At 37.4% G+C, this 23,202-nt stretch overlaps 2 protein-coding genes across 2 annotated transcripts in view; one reads left to right on the plus strand and one right to left on the minus strand.

Annotated features, from left to right (window-relative positions):
• coq8aa (coenzyme Q8A, genome duplicate a) overlaps nt 1-9,690 on the minus strand; it is a 33,736-nt gene extending 24,046 nt beyond the window's left edge. Inside the window, exons 1-2 of the mRNA XM_056269142.1 lie at nt 9,542-9,690; nt 891-1,076 (exon numbers count right to left, since the gene is read on the minus strand). Of these exons, the coding sequence (XP_056125117.1) occupies nt 891-1,055 (165 nt within the window). The 5' untranslated portion in view covers nt 1,056-1,076; nt 9,542-9,690. The remainder of the gene's footprint in view (nt 1-890; nt 1,077-9,541) is intronic.
• Nucleotides 9,691-12,893: 3,203 nt separating this feature from the next.
• Nucleotides 12,894-23,202, plus strand: part of itpkb (inositol-trisphosphate 3-kinase B) — a 28,457-nt gene continuing 18,148 nt past the window's right edge. The window contains exons 1-2 of the mRNA XM_056269187.1: nt 12,894-13,175; nt 15,234-16,491. Of these exons, the coding sequence (XP_056125162.1) occupies nt 15,421-16,491 (1,071 nt within the window). The 5' untranslated portion in view covers nt 12,894-13,175; nt 15,234-15,420. The remainder of the gene's footprint in view (nt 13,176-15,233; nt 16,492-23,202) is intronic.

A 23,202-nucleotide genomic window follows, 5' to 3' on the forward strand; every position in this document is an offset into this window, starting at 1 on the left:
AGTAAGGACCGTGGCTCACTTCACATTGGGACACTGATGGCTCTATTTCTGGCGACATGACAACGTCCTCATTGTACAACATCACCACTGGTATTTATGATCAACAGCAGAACTGATATCTTTCTGACATTATGTGTTTATGTTATTTAAAGAACATTATGATATATACTTTTGCTTTTTACATATACATGCAACATTTCAGCCGTAAATCAATTTATAAATGTTAGCTAGATTATCATAGCCTGTCTAGCAATGCATGTTTGTTTATGCTGAAATATAATTCAATATTGGTTTGTATTTTGTATCTATCGCATGTCATTATGTGTAGTGAAAAAAATTATGTGATTTATGTTTCGCGCTTCAGAACTTTCGTTAGGGGAACATAATGAGCATCGATGCCCCTGGTTTTCACGGCCAATTGAAGAATTTTTTGGGGAGCGAATGTTTCAGTGCACTGGAATATTTTCGCAATTTTGACAGCCCTTAAAATGTCCGACTCCCTAATCAGTGCCCTGACTACTGAACTAGAAAGCACTTTTGTAACACTTTAAATCCCTATCACTTTTGCTCAATTAAACGCATTATTAAATTCTTTAAATAAAATCTTGACCCCTAACATTGAACGGTAGTGTAAATAATTTATATTACTTTGATTATTAATAATATCCAAAAACTTCAGAAGCAATAGACTGTTTACATTTGCAATGGTCTGTAGCAACTTTTATGCCTCAATTGCATAATAATTAATATAGAATGTAACTGATGCATGGTCACAGGTGCAAGTGAGTACACTGCCTATTTTACAACGACATCAAATCAACCAATCAAATTCATACCCAGAACGTTCCATCTAATAATGAAAACTAATATCTTTTATAGTGGAAACCCACCTGGATCTTCTGCATGGCCACACTCATGGCCTCTTCCGCCGTCATTTGCATGCTGTGGCTCACAGCTTGGACCCCTCCAATGCGCAAAGAGCTGGCCTGGGTCTCGATCACGGCCTGGCTGAGCTTGGCTAAACCCCTCATCAGCAACAACATGTCGCCAGCCATGATGGTTCCTCTTTACACCTTCTGTACCAGAGAGAAGGAAGTGATTCAATAGGCTCAACCTCAACCGTTTTTAAGCAAACAATCATTTTGGAAATCTGTCACAGTAATTCAGTTTAAGTAGTTGAAAATAAAAATAAAACAAATATAATATCACTGGCCATGTTACTGAATTAATTAATATAGGCTAATACATAAATTACATTGATAATAAGAAATGTGTCTTGAGAACCAGATCAGCAGATTAGAATGATTTCTGAAGGATCATGTGACACTGAAGACTGTGTCAAAAATTCAGCTTTGACATCACAGGAATAAATTACATCTTAAAATATATTAGTACAGAAAACAGCTATTTTAACTTATTTCACAATATTTTATCATCAAAATAATAAATACAGCCATGGTAAGAGAATTTTCAAAAACAAAACATCTTACCAACCTCAAACTTTTGAATGGAAGCGTGTATATATTTATTGTTAGGGTACACCAAACCAACATAGGTGGTTGACAGGAGATATTTTTTGTATGGGGACTGTAATATGTAAACAGAATGTATTTAAATCAACACCGGAGTGTCATGGGGCATCAAGAAAACATCTGTTATCACCGTTCTTGGCAGCTCTATCAAAGGTTAAACGTTTTCACGATGACACAAGTCTCCAAGCCTTTAGCCAATGACTAACTGTCTTACAAAGTGGCTGCAGACACTAAATCAATCACAAGAAGCATATGAGGAGCTATGAACCTGTGATTCAGCCCAAGCACTACTGTAAAACTTCATGATGAACGTTTTCTTTTTATATATTCTGCCAGCTCGCCACTATAAAATGCTCTTTACTTACACAGCAACTTGGAAAACAAGCGGTTTTGTACCAGTAAACTCTTCAGAGCGCAGACACAAATAAGCTTAACTGAGGGGAGGGGTTGGATGAGAGCCTGACTATCCTGTAAATAAAAGGGCTTTAAACTTGGCCTCTTTCCTGAGGTAAAGGTTCTCCTACAAGGAAAAAAATCTCTCAAACAGACCTTGAGCAACCCATCAGGATATAAACACACCTCGTGTGAAAATAGGTCAAAATTCAGTTTGTGTCGCATACTAAATTCTACAATGTGATCATCCCTCAATAGCCAAAAGGAAGATATGACACTAGGAAACAAGGAGGGAATTATTCTGCTTTTACAAAGACAGTCTGGAAATGCTCAATGCACATGATTTCAGATTTAACCCTACTAACACATGGATAACTCAATAGAGAGGCGGCTTGCAGCATCATGATGTTTGCTTTAGTCTTTCTACGCCGTTTATGATTAACGATAGCAATATACAGCAAGTAATGATAAACAATACACAAGTGACTTTTCATCTAGTTACAACTTACAATCAAGCTTACTGGTTTTGGCCCCGGGTGTAAATTAACACTTCGAACATGTGGTATTCCACTTTTTGTCCCCTAATCTAGTGAACTAGGTGTGGTCTGGCAATACAGCAGCATTCTTACTGGAGTCACTCTGTACTGTTACACATGAGTAAGGTTGCACATGCCTGGACATATCTGCATATTTGCAACTGAGACATGTAGCATGTCAAACTGACAATGCTTGCTGCAAACAATAAACGCTCGGTTGGTTAATGGAGGAACATGTTGCTTATGCTCACCAACGATGCATTTATTTGATTGAAAATACAGTATAAATATGGCAAAATATTATTAAAATTGAAAATAATATTCTATTTTGATATATTTTAAAGTGGATTTTATTCCAAAACTGGATTTTCTGCATTATTACTCCAGTCTCAGTGTCACATGATCCTCCAGAAATCATTCTAATATGTTGATCTGCTGCTCAAGAAACATTTCTTTTTATTATCAATGTTGAAAACAGTTGATGCTTAAAATGTTTGTTGTGATTTTGATGATTCTTTGAAGTTTTAAAGAACAGCATTATTTGAAACAAAACTTTTGTAACATTATACAGGTGAAACTCAAAATTTGCATATTGTGCAAAAGTTCATATATTTCAGTAATTCAACTTAAAAGGTGAAACTAATATATTATATAGACTCATTACATTCAAAGTGAGATATTTCAAGCCTTTATTTGTTATAATTTTGATGATTATGGCTTATAGCTATGAAACGGTATTCAAATTTTTCGAGTTTCACCTGTAAATGTTTTTACTGTCACTTTTGATCAATTTAATGCATTCTTGCGGAGTAAAAGTAAGAATTCTTGGTCCCACTTTATATTAAGTGTTTTTTTTTTAACTATGTACTTGCATCAAAAAATATATATACACACACAGAACAAAATTATAAAACACTTTTGTTTTTGCCCCCATTTTTCATAAGCTGAACTCAAAGATCTAAAGCCTGGAACACACCAAGCTGACACCATGAAAGCCGACTGTGTTGTCGCCTCGCATCGGGGTAAAAAGCTGCACTTGAACACACCGAGAGAACTACTGCCGACTGTCAGCTAGAATGCGCGTTCTGCGCCTGCGTGTAATGAGACAACGGTCTATTTTTGCAGATATATTCATCTTATATTCGTCATTCAAAACCGACGCTGCAGGCTGCAGAAACACATACCATAAACAAAGCAGTGTGTGCTTACAGTTTTGAATATCAATCCTGCTAAACACTTTCTTTATTCCACTCCACTCATATTAATATTGAAATATTCGCCAAGGAACACTCAGATAAGATGACGTAACATAAGAACAGCCTTCTATCTGTACCGTTTTGACTTCTTTGCTTGCTGTTTTGCTATTATTCTTGTGCACTGACTCTTTCACTAAGCTGAACAGCCATTCAGAGTTCCCTCTTTCACCAAAGGCCCAACGCCGATTCAACATGTCGAATCGGCCGAAACAAAGCCGGCGAGGACCAATTTCAGCCGACGGTGCGGAACACACTGAGGAAACTTAGTCGGCCAACGCACAAAAACTGCCCGATGGCCGACCGTCGGCTTGGTGTGTTCCAGGCTTAAGACTTTTTCTATGTACACAAAATGCCTATTTCTCTCAAATATTGTTCACAAATCTGTCTAAATCTGTGTTAGTGAGCACTTCTCTTTTGCCGAGATAATCCATCCACCTCACAGGTGTGGAATATCAAGAATGGACCAACATTCCACAGGCCACAATCAACAACCTGATCAACTCTATGCTTGTTGCACTGCGTGAGGCAAATGGTGCATGGTCACCCCAGATACTGGCAGGTTTTCGGACCCCCCCAATACAGTAAAACTGCACGTTTTAGAGTGGCCTTTTATTGTGGCCAGCCTAAGGGACACCTGTGCAATAATCATGCTGTCTAATCAGCATCTTGATATGCCACACCTGTGAGGTGGATGGATTATCTCGGCAAAGGAGAAGTGCTCAATAAAGGCGGGCGTACACGGTGCGATTTTTAGCTGTTTTACGAGCTCGCAGATGATTTTTTTCACTCGGGAGAAATCGCGTGTAAATCGGTTATGCTCGCATGTCCCGGCTCGTATCGTGTGCAAGAAAAGATACGAGCCGAGCCCCTCTCGACCTCCCGATAATTTTTAAGCATGTCGAAAAAGTTCTGGAGCTGTCGGCTTGGATTCGTGAGGTGTGTGCGGTTGAATGAGCCGATTTGTCGATCTATCTGAATTTGACCAATCAGGAGCTGAGAAAATCCACAGAAAAAAAATGACGAAAATGGTGTGGACTACTAGAAACACTGCTTCAATTAATGTTTTTATGTTGACTTTGTGAAAGGTTAACTAAACAGCATCTGCCATGTTCCTGCTGGCCAGTATTTGGCATATTTCATTCTGTAACATACAGATCTGTATTATGCTATTGTTTTTGATAGTGTTATATTTCTTACAGATTCTTACACGTCACGATGATCATTGCGTTTGTATCAGCCTAATCTTTTTTTTATTAAAACTGTATCTTGTAGAATACACTCTAATAATGCCGACAGAACAATGTTGCCAGATATTGCTACGAAAAAACAAGCAAAAACAAAGAAATTATAAAAATCCGAAATAAGTTCAAAGCTTGTGTTTTGGAAATAAGATTAATATATCACGAACCACTTTAATAACTTCCTAAACTGTGACATTAATCCAAAAAAAAAGTCCAGAATACTACTGTCACCTTTCCATTATGTGGATCTTGCAACACGGGATCTGCCACCCGCGATCTCACTCACAACGCGCTCAAGCTCACTCAAGCCCATAGACAGTATAAGAAATGGACAGAGCCATCTAATTGGAACTCAGTTGAGACAGTTGAAGCCCATTTTTAGCTATTTTTGAGCACTTCCGTTCCTGACGCGCAGACTCAAACCGACTCAAACTAAGCTTGATGACGTGAGCAACCTGTCTGACAGACGTGAATCTTCTAGTAGCTGTGCGTGAAAATTGCCAACGTTAATCTTGCAGAGACGGGGAACTTGAGCAAAGAGTCCTTTATCGTGAGTGAGCAGGAGTAAGTATTCCGTTGCTTTTATGGACTCATTATCTATGGGCTTCTCTCTTGACGGGACTTCCCCCCGATTGCCTGCGAGCTTCTCCTCCTGTCTGTACGGTAATTTCTGTATAGCGCGACAGAGAGTGGAGTGGTTATGACGCAATCGTTAGCCTATTTTTACTAAAACTGTTTCTACGGGGCCATAATGTAACATAGAAGGTAATGGAGCCCTTTATACATTGTCGTGTTTCTTTAGAAATAAATAATGGACAAATGGAGTCTTTAAACGCCTCAGATGTAAAGTTATTCGCTGTCAAAGTGACGCCAAAATGAATGGTAGTCAATGGAAATGCTAACGCAAGTGAAGTTCTGCTACAAGATGGCGGTACCCGGCCGGCTTCAACTTCCGGTCGATGGATTACCCCCTTGCTCAAGCCCCGTTCACTGCGCTAGCTTCTCGCAGCAAAATTAATTGCAAACACTCACATGATGAGGTGGTTTAAACGGCTAATTAATCATTCAGAGAGCTTGAAATTTTATTTTTGAATGTGTAGCCTACCGTAACTAAGTTTTTTAACTCATTCACACACAAGGGTGAACGGACGTCCGTTTCCCGGTGCTGAAAACGAGTATATGTAGCAAAATAATCACACCTTGTATCAATATTTTATATGCAGTTATGAGAGAGTTTTTGGCGCGGAACTTTGTGCGATTTCTTCGGAATTCAGCAGGTCGTAAAATCGTGTCGTATATCCATAGCGTATATCACTGCCTCCGTACGATTTTCGGATAAACTCACTCGTAAAGTGTGCGTGGACATACGATCTTCCGACCGTCAGAATTTGCACTAACACAGATTTAGACAGATTTGTGAACAATATTTGAGAGAAATAGGCCTTTTGTGTACATAGAAAAAGTCTTAGATCTTTGAGTTCAGCTCATGAAAAATGGGGGCAAAAACAAAAGTTTTGCGCTTAAAATTTTGTTCAGTGTATATACATACAGTAGTCAACATTTAAAGTGGATCAAAAAAGTTAATCAAAGTTGTCCTAAGACAAGAACGGGTATTGTTCAAAATTCATGTATAACTTTGATGAAAGGTTTTGATCCACTTCAAATGTTGACTACTGTATATATACACACACACACATAGGCCTACTACTTAGTAATACATTTTTTGTAGGAGTCCCCAAAAATGATATTACTATGTTTTAAGACAATAACAATGGTAGAAATGTATCACACTGATATAGTTTAGAAGACATAAAATGTAGGAATAAAAAAAATAAGACTCGTACAAAACAGAGCACTATGCATAAAGTTCTTCAAAGAAAGTGTCAGAAAATCATAGCCCATTTCATATATCTTTCAACGCCCTTTTATTTCCTTTACAGCTAAAACAATGGCTACTCCTCCCCAAAACAGGACAGACCTCTTAATACACTCTTAAATCACACACACTGTGGTGTCATAACCATGAAACAAATAACAAATGTCTGCCATTTTTGGACACCCTTTCTTAAGGCACTGTGCAATGTTAGGCGATCGACAGCTGATGCGTCACATAGAAAGGGAACTTGATGACAGTCTGTAAAAATACGCTTTGAGGGGAGATAACCAAGAGTAAACCCAAACACAATATAAAAAAAAAACACAGCCAATCAGAGAGTTAGTTAGGGGAAACACCCATTTCTTTCTGTTTGCAGGAGGCCAGGTTGTGAGTTACTGAATCAAAAACTGTGGCACGTGGTTATTGGTTACTAATATGCTAAAAGGATTATTGACAATTATGGCTGATAACTATACATAAATGTATGAATATATCATTACATCAATACAAAACATTACAAAATTATAATAATGCATTGATATCTACATTAAAATATATAAATGAACATAAATAATGCAGTTGAATTTCTCAAAAATTGTATTTTGTGATTTAACTGGCCCCAACACCTGCGATGAGATGACTAAACGCCTGTGAAGAGACGACTCGACGCCTGTGAAGAGACGACTCAACGCCGGCGATATGTTATGCCCTAAATTAATACATGATTAACTAACTGTATTTTTCTATGTACATTTCTGAAATGCACTTTCTGTAAAGCTGCTTTGAAACAATATGTATTATGAAAAGCGCTATACAAATAAATTTGAATTTAATTGAACTGACTGGTGCATCAGTTGCAGTGAACTAATAATGCAAAATCAAAACGAGCCATATTAACTGCGCCCTTAACTCAGGTCATCCAAGTTAAAAGTTGCGTCCCAAATGAATTTATGAATTTTATAAGGTTATTTTGTCATTAAATAGAGTCTGATAGTATCCAACATTCCACACTTCAGTTTTTCAAGTGCATCATCCGGTATTTAAAGTGCACTTTTTCTTTTGGGAATTTTTAGTTTGAACACACTATTCACATGATGTACAGTGCTTAGCATAAGTGAATACACCCATGCTAAAGTTGACTAAAAAGAGGAATAAAAAAATCATCTTTTGGAAATATAAATTCATTTTTAAAGGCCAGTTATTTCATGGATCCAGGATACTATGCATCCTGATAAAGTTCCCTTGGCCTTTGGAATAAAAATAGCCCCACATCATCACATACCCTTCACCATACCTAGAGATTGGCATGGGGTACTTTCCATAAGATCATCTCTCAATGCAAATCAAACCAGCTATTAGGCTAACTCAAATAAAACCATGCAATTCTCTAGGTACGGTGAAGGGTGTGATGATGTGGGACTATTTTAATTCCAAAGGCCAAGGGAACTTTATCAGGATGCATAATTTCCTGGATCCATGAAATAACTGGCCTTTAAAAATAAATATCTGCCTGTATTTTAAGGAAGAACATTTATTTGCGATACATTATTCATTCACAAAGAAAATTGGTGTCCTTAAAAGTTGGATTTTTCCTATTTTTTTTTATTAAGATAAATTAAGATACATTTCCAAAAGATGATTTTTTTTATTCCTCTTTTAGTCAACTTTAGCATGGGTGTATTCACTTATGCTAAGCACTGTATACTACAAAACGGCAAAGAATAGTGCATAAATGCACGAATTGTGATGATTTTGTGTAAGATAAGCAAATTTGTGTAAGAAGATTTGTGCAAGATAAAAATCATAAGATGCATTTTATGACTTACCTGGCATCTGACTGATACATCAGTTGCATTTGCAGTGAAGCGATAACGCAATATCAAAACGAGCCATATAGTGCCCTTCAGTCGAGTCATTCAAGTTAAAGTATGTATTAGTTCATTGCATATAGTTTATATTGTACCCCACTGGCAAAAGTGTTTTTAATGCATTTTGTTTTTACTGTACAAATATGCTACAACAGTTTACAAATAGGGTAATAAAATAAACTTAATTATAATAAAGATATATGCTATAGCTTTTAGATTAAATGTATCTTATTTTAAAGATGACCTCACTGCAAAAGAAGGCATTAACTGATTTTTTGTTTTGGTAGTGTGTTTTCCAAACAAAACAGATCATGCATACCAGTACCACATATATCTACCTGTGTGTGCCAACCCTTACTGTTTTGCAAGATTTCTGGCACATAACAACACCAGCAATCCTAGAGTAGTTCAAGTGTAGTGTAAACGAACGGGCCTTGTGCTTTGACAGAGTTTTGCATACCAATCAACAGCGTAATGAATAGACTATATAATATTACGTAGAGTTCTTTGGTTAAAGGGTTATTAAAATAGCACTAGCCTATATAATGTTCCAGGACCACGTGGACAGAATCAAAACACATGCGCAATACGTGTAACGTTAACCTTACCAATCCATATGCACAGAAATATAACAGTATACAAGTATTAAACGCTATTCGAATCCAGATCAAAGTATGGTACCACGACACGTGTGCTTTGCACGTCTGATAGCCAGCAATCTAATGTACAAGTTACTTAAAAAACAATTTGCGCTCTTTACATTGCTGATTTTCATCCAACGACTTAAATGCATTAATATAAGTTTATTCAGCCCAAGAAATGGATGCATTGGTACTTACCCCCAGAATTGACAAATACGTGTCTGTTTTTCAGTGTCCAGCTCTCTGTGTACGCTGGATCTGCGTCCATGAGGTGATATCTGTTTACCCTTCTCAAGTGTGTTTGTCAGAGCTGTTTGGCCCCTCCCCCAGTCGCCTGCTATTGGTTACTCAGTAGACGCGACGCAGTGAGAGAGCAGTGGTTGGAAACTTTATCTGCGATTTTATTGGTTCTTTTCTTCTTCAGTCAACGAAGGTTGACCCTTCATTATGCTGACAAAGGACAAACATTTTATATTAAACTCTCATTACAAAGAACGTCTTGAAAATGTAAACGCAATACTATGCAATACAATACTAAATTAGTGCGTAATGCGCTTCAATAGCAATATTTTAGGAGTATAATTAATTAGTCTGTCTTCTTATTTATCCATGAGCAGTTGCATCACATTACACCGATTCCTACTGCAGTTTTTAACAAATCATACTATTGAAATTACGCATAATTTAATTTCAAAACAACATCATGCACATGATTGATCATTTACTGTCCTCTAGTGGTTCAAAAGCCCCAGCCACAGCAGCGCGATGACAGGTATGAAAACGAGGCTGTGAGGGATAGTTCTTGCCTTGTTTTCAGTGGCATCCGCTGTAAAAAAGCTCTATAAAGCTCCCTGGTTACTTGTAATTTTCCACAGCTCTGTCTGGAGTTTTTTGTCTACTGAAACTTCTTACAATAGGTAGGCTAATTAAATAACAACCCACTGAAGAGATGTCTCTATCCGTCACGGCATCGCTTTCATTCCCGTTAAAAATCAAATATGGTTGTTGTATTTGTAACATATTATTTTTTGTTAATAAAAATAAAAAATAAAATAAAATATGGAGCTTATGTGAATATTGGCCCAAAACGGGCGATTGCCCCCATAACTATCCACAGTAATTTAACAGCATGCTTTTGAACAAAAATATAATTTTCGTAATAATTAAATATAAACTATAATTAAACACATATATTTATAATAAAACACAGACACACACACACACACATATAAAATATTTTTTTATATATATAATATATATATATATATATATATATATATATATATATTAAGATAGGCTATATAAAATAATTAAACATAAATATACTGCCTCTGCCTGACACAGGACTATAACCCATCCTGCAATGCAGGGTATTTGTGTGTACATTTTAAAGTGTCTCTCTTAAGTATAACTAATTATATTATATAAAACAATATTATATTATGTTATGTTATGTTATATTATATTATATATTCAATGAAAATATTGGTGTATTTCCTGTGTTTTACCACTAGGTGGAATACGTGTCTTATATATTGTGATTCTGTGATTTGAGAGTAGTGACCTAATTATTAGATGTTAATCATGAACTTTTACTTGTTTGTTTCCTTATTTTATTGAACGAAGACAATTTGATCTATAAACAATAACATATGTTAAAACTCATCTGAGTTTTATCCCTGGTTTAGTCTACTGTTCCATGTTGCTTATTTTGTAGCTGTTTGGCCTATACGCATTGAAGAGGTCTTGCTTTATTGGATAAAGCTGGACTTTAGGCTGTACTTAATCAAACATAAACGTAATCAAACATGCTGTACATAATGTTGACATAGTAAGCTGTAACTTGACACATTTAGTAAGAGTACAAGAAATTATGAAAAACACATAAACAGAGAAACAGAATAAGCGTTTGCATTGGTGCAACACATTCATAATAAGTAGCCTATGTGAAGCTTTATTTCTTAACTTCTGCTTCTGCAAGGTTGAATCATCAACCAATGCAATACTCAAAGATTCTCAAGCAATTTTAACAAACATGTTTTAATGCAAGAACATCATTGTGAAATTTCTAAACTTTGTCTTAAAGGTTATTTAGTTTAATGTGGCTGATTTCTTCCTAACTCATTTGAAATGCACATATATGAGCTCTACGATTGCACGGACATGACTTTATAGTCGCTGCAGTTGATAGGGAAATGTTGGTGGAAATGAATTAGGTTGGCTGGAGGGCCCACATATCCTGAAACTTCGAAAGATCTCAGAGACAGCTCTATACTTTGAAGAAAGGAATGTTATTGCTGAACATGGTCATGCACCCCCTCTCCAACATAGAGGATGGAAAATTAATTTTCATACCACCTATCAGCAAACCCGTCTCATTCAAATCAGAGTGGCCACTGAAGCATTATATTTTCCATCCATTTTACTTGTGCATATGACACACTTTCCTTTGTTTGGTGGGACTGGTCATAAGTGCATAAGAGAGAAAGAAAGAAAATCAGAACAATGTTGTCATACTGTACATTGGGAGCAGTGACATGAATTGTTGTGGTGGGTGAACTATAATAGCAGGTCAGCCCGGTTGATGAACATCTTCCTTTTTGACCTTTGACAGACTCTAGGCCCGTTTTTATGCTTTTCATAACCATACATCCGAGAAGAAATTTCCACTGAGCTACTAAGACCCTTTTTCTACTTGTTGGTAAGTCATTCAAACTACAACATGGTTGTCAAAAGAATTAATGAATAACACTTAATAATAATATTCTTTAATAGTATTAGCACATATAACTACAATATAATGTTTAACAGCAAGGATGCAAATATATCCTGGACGGAATATGGCTAAATGTAATAAATTAAGAAACAAATAGGCTACTGTAAAAACGTCACCGTCAACTGCAATTCTGAATATTTGGTTGTTGTGGGATTTTTAGTTTTAGCAGAAAGTTATACATGTAATTTATTCATTTAAAAATGTAATTGAACAATATACACACTTATGACTAAATGTAGTAGCCTAATAATATAGTGTATATATATATATATATATGCTACTATGTTTATTTAACTACTATATAGGCTACTATATGATGTTTATTTAACTACTATATGATGTTTATTTAACTACTATATATAGGCTACTATATGATGTTTATTTAACTACTATATATAGGCTACTATATGATGTTTATTTAACTACTATATATAGGCTACTATATGATGTTTATTTAACTACTATATATAGGCTACTATATGATGTTTATTTAACTACTATATATAGGCTACTATATGATGTTTATTTAACTACTGAAGCTTAAGCCTCAAGTCAAGTGACATTCAGTCAAGTGGTTCCAAACTAGTGACAGGCATATTTGTAAAATACGTGTAAACAAAGCAAGAAACCATCCAAACACACAAACATCAATATGTTCAGCAGCATAATAAATAAAGCAATACATCAACTAGAGCTCTTCTCCTCTGAGCTGAAGTCTTTTAGACATCAAGTCTTGCTCTTCTTCCCCTTGCGCTGAATGTGTGAAAGAGCTCGCGGAGGCTCTGCCTGTTCCGTTGAATTCAGACTCACTGTCATTTTAACTTCCTTCCTGCCTTTTGTACATTAAACAAACATACGGCTCTGACGCGAGGTGTCGAACAGCTCGTGCGATAAACAGTAACACAGATACATTGATTTAAATTGGCGAAAGAACTCCTGGAATGTAGCAGCAGTGGAGCAGCTCAAGTTATTATTCTGCTACGTGTCCCGAATTCGCGAATAAGCGCTTCTCGGACCATTTAAACAAAACAGCGTCTGCAACAAGGAGACTTGTAGGTAAGCATCCGACTTTGGTGTGGCATTCTGTAAAAGTTCACTTTTTCTGTTTTGTTAGAAACGTCTACATGAAGAAGGAGACTTAAGCATCCAGACTCAACTATCTGACTTCACGAAGTGTATAGAGAGAGCAGGAGAGATCTATTTAGTTCAGTTTATGGCACTGTAATAAAGTAGGTTTAAGCATTTTCAATTCGGAGTTCGTTAAGGGGTTGCTGAGAAAGCACCGCTGTTCTGAAAACATTTGGAATACTCTGTATTATATAAATATAGGTCCGAACTGTCCAGAATACACTCAATCAATGTAGGGCGTGAATGTATAGTAATGTTTTCCACCTTTGCAATACATGTGATTAAGTTTTATTTGAGAGTTCACTGACCAATAATGTTCTTATTATTCATTCGCGTTTTATAAATTAGTTAATAATCCCAATGGAATAAAAATGTTCTTGGAATAAGAATTTGGCAAATGCTTCTTCTACTGAGTTGATAAGATTCACCACGTGTTTTCCAGCTCATTCAAATTCAGTGAATGCCAAAGAGTAGGCAGTTCAGTGAAGGGCTTTTGTTGAGCCTCACGAGAGTAGTTTTCTTTGAGTCATTTTAGTTCATATTAGCACTCTGCAGCTTTATGATCCTCTGTGATAATTTTAGACATCACACTTGCTTTGAAACACACTGGTAGTGTTTCACCAGTGACGTGGGATGCCTCAAGATGCATTTGAAATGTCAGAGCATAATGGACCGTTAAAATCACTTAAAAGGGTGGTGGTTGGGTTCAGAGAGAGGAGGTGCATTCCAACCTTGACCTCTCTCCTTGAGTTAAAATGCAGAGCCTAACTTCTTTGTCAAAGCATGTGATGTTAATCTTGACTATGCGAAAGACATCGCTATTCAATCGAACAACCGAATTCATAGGTGGATGTTTTAATTCGCATAGTTGTTGGAAGGTGAGGATCTTGACATAGTGTTTAGGAAAATTATATATTTGCAACCAACCTGTTTCTATACAAATATATTTTGCTTCTTTCCTCGGTGTGTTGATCCTCGGATCATTTGTCTCAACTGCTTTTTTAATTGGTCCCACTTGGAAAATTTGCAGGAAATTGTTCTGGTTCATTATGAAATAATTTGCCTCAGCCAATGAGGTAAGTAAATTACAGTGCACAAGTTAATTAAACAAATCTTTTTTACCATGTCATAGCTTTTGCTATAAATGGAAGCAGCTAATTGATACCACACAGACTGTTTTTTTTCTTAGATGATTCTTAGATGTTTAACAATCAGCGGGGTTGAGGCCCCACAAGGTACTAGACATGGGTACTTTTTTGGTATTTCAGAATGAATGTGCAGTGCACCATTATCTTTTCGTTTATAGACTGGCAAGACAAACTAAATGTGATATGAGGGTTATGGTATGTGGAATATTATTTTTACATGAAGTTGTATTGTATTACAGCCTCAGTCATTCTTTTTTCCAGTGAAGACATAAAAGGTTATGTTGACCGTCTCTTTTAGTAGTAAGTGTTTCCATATTTGATCTGCTCTGTTTATATTTCTACAAACGGAAAGAAGTATTTTGGCCAACACACCTAGAACTGTGGGTTCATATTTATAATATGACTCCCTAACTGAATAAGCAGTGTGATTTAGTAAAGATTACTCAGACAAATAAATAAAAGAGTATTAGAAAGAAAGACAAGCAAAACTGGCTAAAAAAGTTTTCAGTATGCCAAGGTCTCACCACAGAGGCCAAAGGAAACATCTTGATAGCAATCAAAACCAACACAATTCTAAAAATCTAACAAAGCATTCACATGAGACATTTTTTATCTGTATTTCAGCAGAAGTGTTTCATGCAAATTAATATGAAGAGAGTGACCACAATAATAAGCCCAAGGCACTTTTGCATTTCTGAAATGCTTGCATATTTATGTAATTTATTCAGGCAGTCTTGCTTGTTAAATCAGCCATTACATTCAGTATTTTTGCACAATGGTACACAAATCATTAACACTTGATATTTGCTATTTAAAAATCTTTTGTGCTTCTTTTCAGCCCTCTGCTAAGGATGAACCAGAAGTGGACATAATATATGAATGAGGAAAGGAGTCAGGGATTGTATTTTATTCTACGTGTCAGCTTTCCTTTGGTCCCTCCTAACAATGGTTGGCTCCAAAGGCCAGTGGACCTTGGATGAATAGACCTAAATGGGTGCAAAAACGGACAGAGTCAGCCTGCCACTATGGCAGCTTATGCTCTGAACAGCCTGATAATGATGAACCCCAACAACCTGACCAATAAGAGCAGCCCTCGAACAGGAAGGCCTGTGCTCCCAGTGCCTAGTCGTTCTACATTTAGCCCGGTACTGGGGGGCAGCGGAGGTCCCTATAGCCCAGGAAGCCTGAGCCCTGGGTCTGCAGGCAAATCCTTTGTCTTCCCAACAGGTACCAGTTCCAGTTGTCGAAGGGCACTTTCACCATGCCGACGGCCAGAATCACTGGGCGTGCATGTAGGAAATCGTGTGCGCAGACTCAGTGGGTCCGGCCTAGAGGAAGAACAGGAGAACGAAGAGCGACGTGCCGCTCAGCAAATTGAGCGCGGCAAGGAACTGCAGAATGTGGAGGTTAACAAGAAGGTGGATCTGTTTGAGGCCCAAATATCTGCTCAGACTCACAGCAGAGAGGCTCAACGAAGCCCGCGAATTTCCAGGAAAACTCCCCCGAACTTTGTCCCTGTCCAACTCGCCAACTTCAGCTTGAATCCAGAGGAAACACTTGCAACACAGAACAAGGATCACTCAACAGGGATCCCCAAAGAACTGCAAAATGGAAAGCGCTTCTCCTGCATGGAGGAGGGGCTGCAGGTCAGCAGTGAGGAGAAGGACAGGGTTGACCCAAATACAGAAGAGGGCGGCCCACTTGAGAGCACATCAGCAGGAATTAAGAGCGAAGCTGACAGCCCTACCGACAATCACTCCAGGACTTCACCAGAGGCCAACGAGTGCTCAGCATCTTGGACCGAGACATGTTTGACAAAGCCGGGAGCTGAGCCAGCAGAAACTCAGGCAGAGTCTGACTGGGTCAGTCCAGAGCTGGGCTCCATCCCTGCTGTCATTATTACAGACCACGGCATGGAGGTCAGTGGGGAGGGCACGGAGCCTCAGGTTAGTCCTCAAACTAACAGAGCCGTGAGAAAGCTTTCCTCTTCTTCTGCCTCCTCAACGGGATTCTCCTCGTCCTGGGAGGAATCAGAGGACGACATCTCCAGTGACACAGAGCGGTCCCCAGCTTTCCTGCAGACACAACAGAAAGCGGTAAGTCACCCTATGATGTCCTTTTTTATTTAATTTGTTGGCTTTAGTAGACAGGATAGTGGATAATTGACAGGAAAGTACACTGTCAAAAAATGTGTATAGAAATGAAACCTTTAAGGGTTCAACAAACCCAGTACCCTTAAAGAGAAAACTTTGTATCTTTCTACCCCTAAAAGGTCCATATTAGTACCTTAGAGTAGTAAGTATGTACCCTTAAAGTACTACTATGATCCTTTAAGGGGTAAATAAGGTACAAAGTTCTCCCTTTAAGGGCACTTCCTTGATGACAGGCTGTCGTACCCCTAAAGATACAGTTTTTGCACATTATTTTCTGGGAGTGTACAGGAAGTCAGAGAGGACCGGGACTTGAACCTGGTTCCACATGATCACAACAGCCTTTTCTATGTATTGAGCAACTTTATTTTTATTCATGTATGTGTTTTATGTATCTTAGCTTAACATCAGCCTGCCCAGGGACTACGGGTGAAAATTAGCTCTTGAGCTAAAACCCGGTACAATGCATCTTCCCCCTTGAGGTTAATGTTTATTGTACGCTGTCCCTGTTTTTCTAAATAAATAAAATAAAAAAATAAAACAACACACTAATAACACAGTAATAATACAAGCACTCTGATCCTGTAAGACAGTGGTTTGATGGGTTTTTAATTTGGGGCAGCAAATATAGCTTAGATTTATGCATTTAACAGACACTGTAATCCAATGCGACTTACATTGCCGTCAAGGTATACATTTTATCAGTTCAAGCATTCCCTGGGATTCGGACCCATGACTTTGGTGTTGCTAGTGCCATGCATTTCTGTTTGAGCTACAATAATGCTTATGAAATATGCTTCATAAGCTCATGTGTATGAAATTATTGCTATGGTCAGATTCAAACACAATTGCTTTTAAAATGTCTGCAATATATGTGATTGGCAGAAATTATTTCAGGGGCATAGGTTTTACCTTGAGGAGATACACATACTGGTCAGTCCCGCAATTCATTTTGTGTATTCTCAACTTTCTCCAGTGCATTTACACTGTCCTTGCGCTTTCCTGCTCAGTGATCGTCTGTATTCACCCAGAGTAACTGTTGACATTCTCACACACAAAGGTACTTCTGTGTCCTGCTGTCAGATGGACTTTTTTCTCTGACTTTAGTTGGCCGCCCTTTAAACGAAATACAAAACAGAGTGAGGAACAAATAGTGGCGTACATGTAAAGTTAGTGACAGCAACTATTCCATATCTTAATCTCAGTTTTATGCACGATTTGTCATTAAATGAAGTGGTTACATTGGAATAAATACTAATACTTTACCAGTATGTTAAGAATTTGTATTAGCTTTCAAGCAAAACATTCATTATAAGTAATTGAAACATGTAGACCTGATAATCAGCTGCATTCGCAGCTATAAAAAAACTCATTAGCTTATACAATCATGTCCTGTAGAAGACACATTACATGTGTGACGCATTCTCTATGGGGTTGTGTTTGTCTCTGCGACGTGTTTGCCCTCATGAGAATGTGTGGGCCCGCCTATTTAGACATGTTGCGTTTGCAGTCGCATCAAGAGACCCTGCAGCTAGCATGCTGTTACAGAGGAGCTCATTGTTTAGACATGGATGTCACACAGCCCTCCAGCCTCACACTAAGTTGTAGAATAATGTGGCTCCGCTCACCACACAGGATCTATGCCGTAGGTCCCTTTTATGTGACGTCTATTTCTTGTAAACACATAGTGGAGGAGAGCAAACATCCTATTGTAGCATCCTGAGGAATGATAGCACTCATAAAAGATTGTTTAACTATTCACAGTAGGGGTGGGGGAAAAAATCGATTCTTAGATGCATCGCGATGCGGACGTGGACGATTCTGAATCGATTCACAATTGTCAAAAATCGATTTTCAAAAAAAAAAAAATTTTTTTAGATATATATTTATAATAACGTAATATTGACGGAACGCGAAAGACGGAACTCTGAAGCGCGGAAGTGCAGTGGCCGGACCGTCTGTGGCGTGCACATAACAGACGCGGACGCGATGGCTGAGCGCCAAATCCAAACACCCTCCTCGTTAAAAGCTGACGTGTGGAAATATTTTGGCTTCTGAAGTTGAAGGGGGAAAGGAGCTGGACAAGAGCCACACTAGTTGTAAGCTTTGTAGAGTAAAACTAAAATATTTCGGAAACAAGACACATGAAGCCAAATGACACGTTTCCAGCCAGAGGAGGAAAAACACTCGGCTGTAACGTTACCGGTCGTTGTTATATTATTAATTTACTACAAATATGCTGCTGCTAGTTCAGACACACATGTATTTTCCTGTTGGTTCTTTGCAATGTTAATAAAATATATTGTACGTTAATTCTTTATGGGTCATTACTTTGTACTTTTAAAGCAAAGTATTTATAGTCACACACACACAAAAAAAAGATTCTGATAATCGATTTAGCATCGAATCGCAGCCCTCTGAATCGTAATCGAATCGAATCGTGAGGTGCCTAGAGATTCCCACCCCTAATTCACAGTGATCACAAGGGCGAGATTACTTGATAACCTTGAACTTCTGCGATGGAATCTTTGCTGTTCTTTGAATCTTCTACAGGAAATGTGCATTTACAATGGAATGGCTTTGGTTTCGGAGGGCAGACGTACTAGAAGAGCCGCATGTGGTTGGGATTCAGGGAACAGTCAATAAAAATGAGCTTTTTATTGCTCACTTTACTGGTCAGATTTACTGGTGCACTCTAGACTAGCACAAGTTAATAACAAGGATTTGTGCTTTATATTTAGCTTACATTAGGGATGGGTCATAGTTGTTGACTAATTGACTAGTCGATTAGCATTTTGTCAGAATGCTAATTACGGCTTTGCTGCTAAAAAGTGTTCTAGTCTAATCAATTAGTGATGGTGACTTATTTTTAGATATTTTTTGTATTATTTTTATGGGACACTACACTATAGAGATAGACAGGAAACAATTGGAGAGGAGAGAAAGGATCAGGACCAGGAAAGGACCACAAGTCAGGACAGCTGCACGTCGGAGTGCTGCCCACAAGCTTGTGGCACCGACAACGTTGCATTTTCAAGATGGTAAAAAATAGTAAAAAAAAAACAACAACACAAATCTTGAATCCCATTATGTTTTGCTCTGTCTAGCCGCTTTAGAGTGCAAGGACGTGTCGTATGTGAACACCCCTGTGTCTGATTTGGGACGGGTGAACTTGAAACCATGATAATAATACAGGGGGTTTCCTTAATAGATTTGTCAATGGTGCCTTGACACAGAGCGATCCGGGATCACCTCAGTCCACGGTCATGTCCCTGTCTTCTCCGCTCTCTACCTGTACTTTCCTATCCCTTCTTCATTGTCCTGTGAAATAAAGTCATTAAACAAAATAAATATGTAGTTTCTTAGCACATCCTTAGCTTAGTCTATGTTTCAGTTAGCATGTATTGACGCTTTTAGATGACTTCAGTTCATGTTTTTTTGTATATATTACTGAAATTGGCTTGGCTCAGACCAGTGTGTTCTTCACTTTAGGGTCTCATTTCTTTTCCTTGTAGGAAAGCCCTTTGGCTCACACACTGTGTTCTTAGACTGTGTTCTGTGGTTGTTTAAGTTTTTATTTTTTCGGTTGTTTCCAGGCTCTGAGGGATCACAGGGAATCTTGCTCTGTTATCACAAGGACATTTTCTAAAGGGTTATCACTCAAAAAATGGAAAGACAGATGCTTTAAATGATCTCATTCTTTTTTTACACAACAGGATTTTTTGTTTATCAAATGTGTTTATCTCACATTTCATGGTTCTGCTTAGCCTCTCACCACTCACAGTAACATGGTATGGGGTGAAATTCATGAGCAATAAACATATCTGTATTCATTTTACTCTACAAACACTTGCAGCGTGGTTTCTGTTTTGTGGGCTGCACTGGGCCTTCGGAAAAAATGAAGAGTGATTAAAAACCACAAACTTGTTATCAGTGCTTTTAGTCAAACAAGCGACCCAGAAAAGTTTCCAGTGGGCTTGCCTTTTAAGCGCTAATGGCTGTGTGTTGTGGTTTAGTGCTGCTAATTACGTCCCATGTGCTCAGCAGAGGGGATCCCTCAAGCACGGTTCCTTAGGTTCCTTTGACAGCTGTTGCACATTTCACTTTAGCGAGACTGCAAACTCATACATTTTTTGGATCACAGAATGTTTTCGAATAGCACAGAAAATGAAACTACACCACAGATGAGTTTCTCAAGATGAAATTTTCTGTCCACTTCCTACTTGCAACCAGGTTAAAGGTGTATCTCCAGGATGTGCTTTGGGCAATGCACCTGGACTGATTGTTTAAATGTGTAAAAAATGCACCATTTGCTATGCTTTGCCCCACTATTAAGAATAATTATTGTTTGAAAATGTTAGAATAAAAAAAAAAAAAAAAGTTCTACTTGCTGTTTTATAACTAAATGGTTGCAATGCACTGTTGTTGTTTATGCGGCAAATTCTATTAATTAAGAAAGATGAAATGCATAAGATAACACTGTTCCAGTGCAAGTCAGAGATGTGGTTCACTTTTCTGCATGCTCAGTATCTCCCCTGATATGGTGTCTCCTTTTCCTGTGTCAATCAGATGAGGGAAGAACCCTTGTGCATGTGTGTGTTTGTCTGTCTGTCTGTCTCTGCACAGAGGCTTGTGGTTACTTGCTCTAGCAAACCCAACAGCAAGTGTAGCCTAACCAAGCCTGCTGTGAGCAAAGCTGTGAGCATTGCAAGACTTTGCCACTTTTTGTTTACTTACCAAAGCGTGGAGCTGCATTATATTGCATGATTCAGGTTAGTTTACTTCAGTACACAGTGGTTCTCATTTAGTGTGACTTATAGGGTCAGAAGATGAAAAAACAATGTTAAATGCAAATAATAAAATGCAACTAACCATATAATCATGTATAGTTAGGATAGCAAAATAAATAGGATTAATCAACTTCTAAAAGGAAAAAGGAAATACAACAATCTATCCCCACACACAATATAATAATATATAAAATGATATAAAATAAAATAATGATTTCATTCAATGTCTGAACAAATATGGTACCACTTGATGTCCACTCCAGTGTAAAATCTGGGTCTTAAACTAAAACCTTTTGAAAACCATTACTTTTTAGAGTATTACTTTATCTATTTGCACTACACATTTCTGGAATGTAAAGCTTATGTAGGCCTTGATGATGACTGTATTAGGACAATATTGGAATGATGTTACGTTACACTAAAATGATTGGCAGTTGAATAAGCTCTGGTATATTAATGGCTGTGAAAATTAGTTATTTGAACAAGATATGATGAAACATGTCCATTCCTGTGGATTGCTGTAGGCAACAGAAAGTGGACGGACAGCTTTCCAGAGATAGTGTGTGTGGCACACATGTTCGTGTCATACATGCTGTGTGAACTGAATGAACACACTCACATGAGTGCCGCTTTGTTGGGAAATGTTGTTGTTGTTCTCATACTATTTGGCATTAAATCATTTAATTATTCCTAATAAGTCACCATTTGAGAGATCATGAATTGATTGGATAGCGATAAGTGAGCATTATGAACTGAAAGGGAGTCTGAATGAATGTGAGTTTGCTAAAACTATTACTCAATAGGTATTTAGTTATTGGTTTTAGAGCTGCAACGAGTTATTATTTTGATTCAACCAATTAATCTGGCAATTATTTCTTTGTTTAGCCCTTTCTATGAGAACACACACACACACACACACACATGATAATGACCGCATTAGAAATGAATGGGAAGTGAATTTCATCTAGTAGAAATGTCTGGTACTGCGCCCAAACAAAATTGTACTGAAAGCAAATTTTTTGGGGTATCAACCTCAAATTTGGAGTTCATCTTGCTTAGATTTATGGCTTTGCTTTTCTCACAGTTTTAGATTTAAAAAATGTTTTGGAAAATATATATTTCATATAAGATTTAAAATAGTATTTTTTTCATAATAATAAGCTTCTTTTTTTTTTTTTCACTTTACCAATAATCTAAAGTGTTCTTTAAAAAGATACTAAACTAAAGGCTGTGCTCCAAAGCATTCAAGATCCACGACAGTTTAAATTGGAAATTTAATTTTCCGGTCAATGCTCAAAAAGTGGTTAACAGGTAATAAATGGATCATAACTATTCCATAAATATAATTTAGTACCATAAAATCCCCTAAAAATACAAAATATTAAATAAAAAAACATTATCGAACTAAAGTAGTACATTCATTTAATTAATTTAATATGGATCCATTATTTACAAAATTCCACATCCTGCTCAATGTTGTCCTTCAAACAATGCGCAATTATTTTATCAATTACTTGTTGCAGCCCTAATTGTTTTTCATTTACATAACCGCTGTATTTCTACTTTTCCATATGCGGCACCTATTGTCAGAGAGTGAATTTGTATTTTCTTTCAGCCCATCTGCGATTTTTGTTCAGACCAATGTGAAATTCAGACCAAATGTTTACGCAGCATACGTGTTATAAATTTTAAAACCTAGTTAATGGAAAAGAAGCTAATGTGCATTCATAAACAATTTGGATAATAAGGCACCGCCACATACAATTATTCACAGTATTTTGAAGTGCCCACACTAACAATACGGATCATTGACCCAATATATACCACATTAATGAATACTGGCACATGCACAAATATATCAAATATC

The sequence above is a fragment of the Rhinichthys klamathensis genome, unplaced genomic scaffold (assembly GCF_029890125.1).
Source record: "Rhinichthys klamathensis goyatoka isolate OS25496 unplaced genomic scaffold, OSU_Roscu_1.1 h1tg000281l_1, whole genome shotgun sequence".
Classification (NCBI taxonomy): Eukaryota; Metazoa; Chordata; class Actinopteri; order Cypriniformes; family Leuciscidae; genus Rhinichthys; species Rhinichthys klamathensis.